At 46.3% G+C, this 9,664-nt stretch overlaps 1 protein-coding gene across 1 annotated transcript in view; it reads left to right on the top strand.

Moving 5' to 3' along the window:
* The window catches only part of LOC149362519 (uncharacterized), a 28,970-nt gene extending 19,531 nt beyond the window's left edge, over window positions 1-9,439 (top strand). Inside the window, exons 4-5 of the mRNA XM_089569733.1 lie at window positions 2,297-2,350; window positions 9,323-9,439. Of these exons, the coding sequence (XP_089425859.1) occupies window positions 2,297-2,350; window positions 9,323-9,406 (138 nt within the window). The 3' untranslated portion in view covers window positions 9,407-9,439. The remainder of the gene's footprint in view (window positions 1-2,296; window positions 2,351-9,322) is intronic.
* The last annotated feature ends 225 nt before the right edge of the window (window positions 9,440-9,664 follow it).

Raw genomic sequence — 9,664 nt, forward strand, 5'->3', positions numbered from 1 at the left:
TATTATCATCAATGACTCCACAACTGTGATACCTAATTTCGCCGCAGGTAGAATTGCACAACGCACTCTCAATGTTCTTAATGAGATCCCCTCCGTATATAAGGACATGGATTTGATTTGGGTGCCTGAACACTCTGGAAACCCTGGAAACGAGGCAGCTCATCAGACAGCTCAAGGTTTAATCGGCATGGCGGTGACAACATCCGCTCTGACGCAGGAAATGATAGGCTTATCTTATTTGATGATCTAACCCATCACATCCACCTTGGATAAAGGAATTTTCAGCCCCCGCACAAGAAGCTTTAAAAGTCGGCAAAGTTCCTTAAGACTGCTAGTGGGTAAGGAGGCGTAACCTCGCCTGCTCACCTTGAGTCAGCGCGTGGTGCTGCGTGATGTAACGTGACGCCACGCAGCTGGCGATTCTACCTCTGCATAGCTACACGTATCAGCTGCCGCTACGCCGCAGTACCCCTTTCTGATCTGAGTTCTAACTACACGAAGGCAGTCGCCGGCTTACCACGATCCGCGCTCCGCCTTAAGCGTATGGCGTAATAGATAATGAGTTAATGTCCATATATGCAGAACTGGTGCTTCTCTACAGAACGTTATAGATTTTTGGGATCCTCATACTATTCCTGGCGTAGTGGTGCAGCGGATAAGCGTGTGCAACTGCTCTGGGATTACAGGCGATGCCGCCGATGGACTTTTAGCGGTCCAGGTTGCTCTTTCCGAGGAACCTCGCGTGACTAGCTATTAATTTAACAGCCACTTGCCAGGCATGTGGACGACATTTTTTAAGGCCAACATCGATTGCAACCACTGGCCTGGGATGGCAGGAGCTGCCAGCGATAGAATTTGTACTGTACAGGCTGCTCATTCCGAGAAGCCTCGCGAGACGAATATAATCGCCACCTACCAGGTTGCAATTGGACGCCATCTTTTATGGGTACCATCTCAAGTCACCGCACACACACTCTTCTCTTCCCGCACCCCCCCCCCCCCCTCACACACACGAATTTTCGCTTAATGGGGAAAGCAAGGCTTACGCCTCAATAAAGACTAGGGAACCAAGTGCTAGAGATTCGAAACAAACTTTTTCCTTACCACCGTAGTTCTTTCCCAAATGTTCCCAAATCAATTTTCTCCTGAATGCACACTGCGTGATGAGAGAGCTAGCCTCAACCATTTACTCTTGCGATGCAAGGATGCCCCCCCCCCGCCCCTCTCTCTCTATAAAAATAGGGAAAATCCTGTTTCCAGACGAATAGGAAACTCCGCTCCGCAGACCCGACGTGGACTTAAATATTTAAGACGGGATTCTCAAGCGCGCCTTTTACGGAGCATTAAGTATTACCTGCTTGCAAACTAGCAGGAAAAAATAATTCGGCCTCGTATAACAATGCAGCTAAAAAAGATTTGTTCTCTTTCTTTCTTCTCTCACGGTGTGGTTGAAGTGTCCACCGTCAAAGTGAGCCACTTAGGCTTCTTTTTGTTTCCCTAACTTCAAGCAGAGTGTCTGCATTGGACATCTTATTCGCGGTCGAAACACTCGTTTGGTTTTGAGGACAGCTGGATTACTGGATTACTTTGGGGTTGGAAATTTGAACTACGCAGCGAGAAAATGTAAAAGAAGATTGCGCAAGGTTACGGATAACGTGTTACTGATGCCGTTGTACCCTTTTAATAGCCTATAAGGAAGCTATTATATCTTTCGCGGCAAAAGGGGGACGAAGACACAAATGAAGTGCATTTTGGTGTTCAGAACAAGATCCGGAAGAGGAAGGACAGCCAATAGAATGTATTTTTAGCATTCCCAGGTATTGCTAGAGAAATAAATTCCTAGCCCGCTGGCTGCTGCAATCTGCCACCGGCATTGGTTGTGCCAGGACATGGGACATAAAATGCTTTTCCATTATTGTGTAGGCACTGCTACGGCCATGTAGCAAAGAAATAGGCCTCTTGGAGTGGAGGAAAGGTCGGTACGAAATGCTATGGTAGAATTGAAACGATTTACAGAGTGAGAAAGATGCTGTTGAATTCAAGGACCTCGGAGAAATGCTCCGCCCTATACAGCCTTTCATAACACTGCATAGCCTTTTATATATGTCCATGCAGTTGTGCAGCTTGTCGGCTTTCGGCTTTCAAGTAATCTAACTGTTGATGCTGGTGCACTCGTGGATACGAGCAAGGTCTGCATACGGCTTACAAATATATCCTCTTTCTCGTGGAAGCTGCACTCATTTACGCTGTTTGGGTGGTTGTAGAGTGTCAGTGCTGTGTTTTTTGTCTCCTGCAGAAGTATCAGAAGATGTACAATCTGGACGTGGACACGTATATTGGCTCTCTTAGGGTAAGGTGATTGCATTAGTAAATTGAGCCCTGGTTTTTTTTTTTGCTCGAATGGAAAGTATTTGTTGTACAGTTTTCCCTGTGCGTCATAAAGAGTCGTCGAGAGATTTGTTTGCATAGTTGTAAGAACAACAATTATCTGCTTGCATTATTGCGTCTGAATACTATACACTTGCTCCTTCAGTATATCTTTAACCAAGCGGCTCTACCGCTTACCACTATTACGACGAATGGCGCGACGAAACTCATTTCAGGACAAAGTTTCATCCTGCAATGAATGGAATTGAGGGCCAGTAGGTGTTGAATCTTTGGCGCTTTCCTTACTAACATGCCAGTGGACAAGAATATCGGAGTACTGTGGAGCACCCGTGCTTTTTCGCTGGGATTACAGGCGCCACTGCTAGCTGTGGAGCTCTGATAAGAGACGTTTTTTTCTCTCAGCCAGCCTTAACGTCAGTATTTGGCCGCCCACTTGTGCCCCATTATAGATATATTATACGGAATGCAGGGATTCTAGAATCTGGGTGTTTTGAACGTTTTTTGTGCGATGTTTTACCGTCGAGGGACCGAAATGCTAGTGAATTGATCGACGTGCGCATCGCGCGCTACATACTGATTATCGAGGCAGATGCACTTCTGATTTTCGATACTGTGACAGTTCGTCAACTCGCATCCCTGTACGAGTGCCTTTGAGATGAACAGCAAAGAGCTGAAAAATATGTGCGAAGAGCTCGGAAAGGTACACCTGTGACGATGGGGTAACTATTAAAATGCCGTATACGGCGGTCGTTGACTACGAAAACAACAAAACGCCCACAGAAACCGAACTTCGCAGTGAACACAGACGGCTTTTACGAACAGCGGCCTTAGGGTAAGAAGCTGCTGCTTGAGTAGCCGTTGCTTATTCTGACCAAACCAGAGCCAACATATCGAATATAACCATCGCTCCATCGTCTGCGACTTATTCTGAATGAAAGATGTTTGGAATCAGTTCGGCCTCCATATACATCGAAACATCACGGGAATCTGATGTCGCGGAAGCTCGAATCGATCAGCTTCGCTGCCCACTGCATGAAAGAGATATGCTATCGCTGAAACTGATCATCCGTCATGTTGTTGTTGCCTCTCAAGCGATGGCGCATACCCACGGTGGGGGATTGGCCAAGGTTCAGATTGAAACAGGATAAAAATTCAGTTAGGTGTATCTCAAGCAGATCATAAACAAAAATTAAACTGCAATGCACTCTCGCACTGCGCATTGCGCATCGTCATCTTCATCAACTTTCATCTTCATCGGGACCAGGTCAGACCAGCTTAACCTCGATCAGAGCTTATCTTGGGATAATCAGGCTAAACGCTTGCTTTCGCACATCTACTACGTTTAATTGCTTTATAGCCCTACCACTTTTCCTGACCGTTTGTTGTTTCTTTTTGTGTGTACGTGCTTTATCACTAGTTATGCAGCTGGTCATAAAGAGCACTAATAACCCACAGCATAAGATTACTATATAGACGCAGTTGCCTTGCTGCGGAAAGGGCCTGACGACAAATCACGTTTGGAGGAAGGGTATTTCACCAGGCTTCACATTCTGACACCCATTCGTTTTTTGACAAACACCACGACCTCGGCCCGCCGCGGTGGCTCAGTGGTTACTGCGCATGGCTGCTGACCCGATAGAAGCGGGTTCGATCCCGGCCGCCGCAGCCGAATTTCGATGGAGGCAAAATTCTTGAGGCCCGTGTACTGTGCGATGTCAGTGCACGCTAGAGATCTCCAGGTGGTTGAAATTTCCGCAGCCCTTCACTACGGCGTCCCTCATAGCCGGGGTTGCTTCGGAACGTTAAACTGCAATAAACCCAACCAAACACCACGACCTTTGGCAAGCTCCTTGACTGCGTCCGCGTTAATATGTCTTGATAGGAAAACTTGAGTGGGAGTAAGTGCACAGTTTTTGGTGTGCTCTGTGACGTCATTTCCAGACGCTGCTAGTTGCAATCATCTCCCAGTAACACCCTCCTGTGCAACTGGTGCTACGATTGTTGACCGCGGTTTCCCTGCGACTAGCCTTAGGAAGAGTAATTGCTCACCTTCCTTGCACTTGAAATGGTATGACTCGAGAAGAGTGATTATTAGCCCCAAGGTACAGGGACATGCAATCAAAGTATACCCCTTACTACTGGTGGGCAACGCTGCAAGTGTTCCCGATAGCTGTGCGTTCTTCGGCCCGAGTCCGTATTTGACCGAGTCATGGCACACCGAGGCTTCCTTACACACGAAGAGACACTTTTTGTAGAAACACATGTATGGTTTCGCTGCACAACAAAACTTCATCAAGAACTACAGTGGCGTCGGCGCCACATGCTCGGCTAAAATGGGCTGTCAAGGTTATAGTATGTGCATGTGCGGAGACCATGCGTGCCATAATGGGCGTCAAGATGCAGGCCACGTGAGACACAGACACAACCGTCTGTGCATCCTCTGGAAATCATCGCTCCAATGTGCAGCTTGGATAGCACTCGTGGGTCCTCTTGCAAATATTTCACACCTGAGCAGTGACCGAGGAAACAATCAGGCTGATCAGGAGTATTTTCGGCAGTGGCTGTCAGCCTACTATCATAACTCAAGAGCTGTCATGAAATCTTAAGATAAAGTCAATGGAAAATCCACCATTGCCCTTAACACCTTCACTAAGGTGCGTGGTGGTCAAGGAACGGAACGACGTATCGTCGAGCTACGATTGTACAGGCAGTTTTCTAGCACGGAAGTCGTCCTGCGTACTACTCAGATTGCGCACCTTTGTCGAGAAAACAATGACATACAGAAGAGGCCAGCAGCCTTGTGTCATCTTTTAAGCAATGTGTTAACAACATCTCATAGGTGGCGTGCTACGCCTCAGTAGTCACTTGAGGTAGCACAAATTTCGTCATTGGCTGTGGTCAGATTTGGACACTCTTTACAGGAAAACAACCGGTTTCAGCGCAGGAGAGACGCCTATGGCCATTGGCTGTGCTTGGGGCACATTTAAATGCACGACGACATCTTCGCGTGTAATAAGAGCCAGTTCACAGCTGAGAGGTTGTGTGGTGAAACCACACCCTGCAGAAAGCGGCAACTTACCATACTCTTTGTCAGAAAGTATTGACTAGGAGATATCAATTCCTGCTTAAAAGGATCATTCGATCGGTGCGAGCTTGCAAGATTCGGGAGAAATATCAGGTGCCGGGACAGAAGTTATAGAGCCACCCTTCCCTTTGCAAGTATTTGCATCCGCTGCTCGTCTTAGCGTTTCTCTCGGCTTAGTCCTCGTGTTTTGGCACAATTTTTTTCGTATGCATACCAAACAACTAGCCCAACTTTCTGCTCTGCCTTGCAAGTGAAACTGAAGGCAGAAGCGGTGCTCCGAAGTGCTGGCACTGCCCGGGACCGGAAAGTTCTGCGTATATCGTCTCATACTGCACGACAATTTAAAAGGTACTGTGCATTACCACATCGACCCCAGTGGCTCCAAGGACGGGCACTGAAGAGCTGTGGCGATTGCAGCCAACGAACTCTCTCACAGTGAAATATTGTATGAGAAGTGAAACGCTTGTTGCCCATGCTGCTTCTCTCACTGAGATTCTTAGTCCGGTCATTGGTTAAAAACACTAGAGCAGGATACATAGGCTCCTCACAGGCATGGCATGAGTATTTCGATCTCTCGGCTCACGGCACAGGGACACTGGGGCTGGAGCTTTGAAATCAAATGAGAAATTGTACGCAGGGCATTAACGGTTAAATGCGCTTAACGGAAACTTGTCCAGATGTAGTCAGCCGCGTGGCATTTGGCAGTCCGAGTGAGAAGAAGGCCACAACATACGAGCTCAAAGCCATTCTTGGAGTCGGTGGAATTTCGTCATGCTTTAGATTCTGTAAACTGCGCAAGCATCCTTTTTTGCATCAAATGTAGTATGAATGTCTTGTTTTGCTTGTGGTAAAATACACTGCGTATCGCTGAACACTCGAATGACCAATCTCAACTAAATTCTTCGCTAGCTCAAATAGAAAACTGGTGCTCAACGTGGCAAATGAAAATAAACAGGAAGAAAACGGTAACAATGACAGTAACACGCAAAAGAAAACCCCTCCTATTTCCCTATTCCGTCAATGGACACAGTTTATCTTCCGTTAAAAGCTGTAAATACTTAGGTATAATCCTCACCTCAGATCTGAGATGGAATGAACATGTTTCATACATTACAAAAAAGGCTATGCAGAAACTCGGTTACATGAGAAGAACCCTGCGCAATTCAACACAAGAGATAAAACTCCTTGCCTTCAAAACTTTTATCAGACCCGTTCTTGAATACGCTTCTGTAGTCTGGGATCCGTGCACTCAATTAAACATTGCCAAACTCGAAAGCATCCAAAAAAAGGCAGCTCGATTCATCTATAGCTCATATAGTTGGCATACCTCAGCAACTGCACTTGTGGAAAAAGCTAACTTAGAACCATTACAATTGCGACGGTATTATGAACGAATGAAATGCATGCATCTACTCTACAATAGTAAGATAGGTATAGATAGTAGCATTTATATCGAACCTGTTATACGGCGATGTACACGATCAAACCATTCCAAAAAATTAAAAGAATATATGTGCCGAACAGATACCTTTCAAAATTCCTTTTTTCCGAGAACCGTCCGTCAGTGGAACGCTTTGCCTTCTGAAGCTGTGGAATGCCCGTCTGTCGAAACTTTCTTATCAAAATTGAAGGCCATCAGTTAGCTCAACGTAAGCGTTTTTGGTTCCCGCTATTGATATTGCTTTGTGGTTGGCATTATTGTGATTGCGGGCGGATCAGCGTATGTCTACCGTTAGTGTTTATTTCCTCAAGCGTGCTATTGATGCCAGTGTTCTTGTGTTATGTGCCAGTGTTGTTTTTATATGCCTGAACAGCGCGAGCTTGTACAAAGCATTTTTCTTTCTTATTTTTTTTTTCTTTTTTTCTTCTTGGTGTTAATCTGCTCAAGCAGGCGGATGACACCACTCTTATTATTATCATGTCTTGTAGCGCTTTTTTGTACTTTCTTTACCATGTATGCTCACTCCTGCCAAAGGCCTTCTGCGAAGGCTGGCAGTACCTCTGAAAATAAAATAACACAGGCCTCAGGGACACCTAACAAAGTTGCGGGGGCACTACCAGATTTATGGACTGCGTAGTTTGGTCAAGCGAATGACGCGTGACCTCTTTTTATGCCAGCCATTCAGGAAGAGCTCAACAAGTGCACCAGCCACAACGCTTACGAGTCACGGATATTACGGTTAATTTACGAAGGCTTCAACAAATTCCTTAGAGGTTGTTGGAAATAATTTTTCTGGACCACTCCTGGTGACCTCAACCAAACGAGAAACAAAGTATTACAATTCTGTATTCGTATGCACCGTCTCACGAGCAGTTCACTTACAATTGATATCTAACATGTCCAGAGCGGTATGCATGAAGTTTTTACTCTGTTTCGTCACTTGAAGTGGTCTCCACCGGATGCAATAACGCCAAGGCTTTCAATGAGACTTCTGCTGATCTCCACCGTCTGCACGAAATATGCTCTAGCGGGACGTCGCAAGGGATCTTAGCCATACCGCTGTCTGGTGGAAGGTCATCTTGCCTAATGCTCTTTAGAGGGAAGGCTGATGGAAGCAGAAACGAAGGAGCATAAGGTTTTAGCTGAGTGCGATTGTTGAGAGAGAATGGCGTAACTCTGAGGATCGGGTGAGAATGCGAAAGGAAGTGATAGCCATCGTGAACTCTTGAGCGCTTACGTTCATCAGAAAAGCCATTAAGGGCCCATGTGCTTAATACCCCCCGAGCCGCTGCTAGGAGCAAGGTTAACCACAATACCTTAGCACCGCCAAGTCGACATAACAGCAAAACCAGCACGAAAGGAAGCCGTATGACGAAAAGAACATAGGAAAAATTCAGCGGAGCACTTTGTTGACCTAAAGTCCGGTGAGGCGAAAGCGCTAAGCGCGGTGTTTCTTCTTGTGTAACTGATGTGTAGTTAAGGTGTTAAGTACACAATTTATTGTGAATCAGGGCGTTTGGGAGGCATCCGTCTGATTGTATGCCTTTCTGCAAACCCTGTCCAGCGTCCTGGTCAAGGAGAACTACATACGCATTGGCAGGAAGTAGCGTAGCCATTAGCATGCTCGGCTGCGGACCGGAAGAATGGTGGTTCGAATGCCATCATGCACAAAAACGTTTTTTCTGGCCTGACTAGAAAAGCCTGCACCTCTGCTGACAACCTTCTGCTGAAGACCTTCTGTCCACAACAATGAGGCATTAAAGGCTTTGGCCTTAAAAACTTTGTAGAATACCTCTGCGCGCTGGGCGGAGGTGTAGCTGGTAAGTTTGTTCTGGGCTAAGCTAGCTATCGAAGTGCACATTGGTTATATTTTTGTTCTTGTTGAAATTTTACCGAGGCCACCGTGCAAGCTTCCAAACGCACTGGAGGCAAGACTTACATTCGACTCTACGCTCTTGGAGGAATAGGCCAAAGTGCTGCATGAATTGATTGCCACGAGTTGGACTCAGAATCCGGTTCCCTTGGTGCTAAACGCATGCCAACGATAATCTGTGGCCGGAAGTGTGTAGTTTCAAACACCTGAAACACACATGCTTAGAGGTCCGGGCGAGTTGATTGTAGCTGGGAAATGGTCAAACTAGGCTACGAGTCTAAGGAAAAATGCTCAAGTAAAGGACGACCGCTAAAAAGGAGCTTTTATTTGATTTGTCTAGCGGGCAAATGGCGCCTGAAATTCCAGCGCGTGAGCACGGACCATCCACTACCGGCAGGTGTTCTTCACTGGCGCGGTAATAAGGATTTCGTGATTGATTCAACAGTGGTGAAATTCTTGGAGGTCAAAAACCACTTTCAAACGTGGCCTCTACTATCGCATTGAAACTCAGTGGCTCCTTCTTCTTTTTTTTTAGCGCTGCGCACGTCCTCACCTTCCCAAAGATGTGCGTTATGCACTTAAGACGCTTTCGTATGTCAAGGACTTTATAACAGGCTGAAGACGCAAGGACACACGGTTTGCTTACCTGGTGAAATAGTCAACATGCCAGCGTGGTAGGAGACTACTGCTTGGAAGGCATACAAAGAAAAAATAAAATATTTGAACTGTGTGTGCCATATTGTACTGAATATGGTTGAGGAAACTCATGAGTTGGGGTCATATGTGGAGCCAAACGTGTGATTACTAACTTCAGTTCCGCTAGCGGCCTGGTACAACGAAAACACTGATATGAGCACTGATGCTCGTCTTACCGCGC

This window comes from Amblyomma mixtum, chromosome 2, assembly GCF_055824585.1.
Source record: "Amblyomma mixtum isolate Tamu chromosome 2, ASM5582458v1, whole genome shotgun sequence".
In the NCBI taxonomy this organism is placed as follows: Eukaryota; Metazoa; Arthropoda; class Arachnida; order Ixodida; family Ixodidae; genus Amblyomma; species Amblyomma mixtum.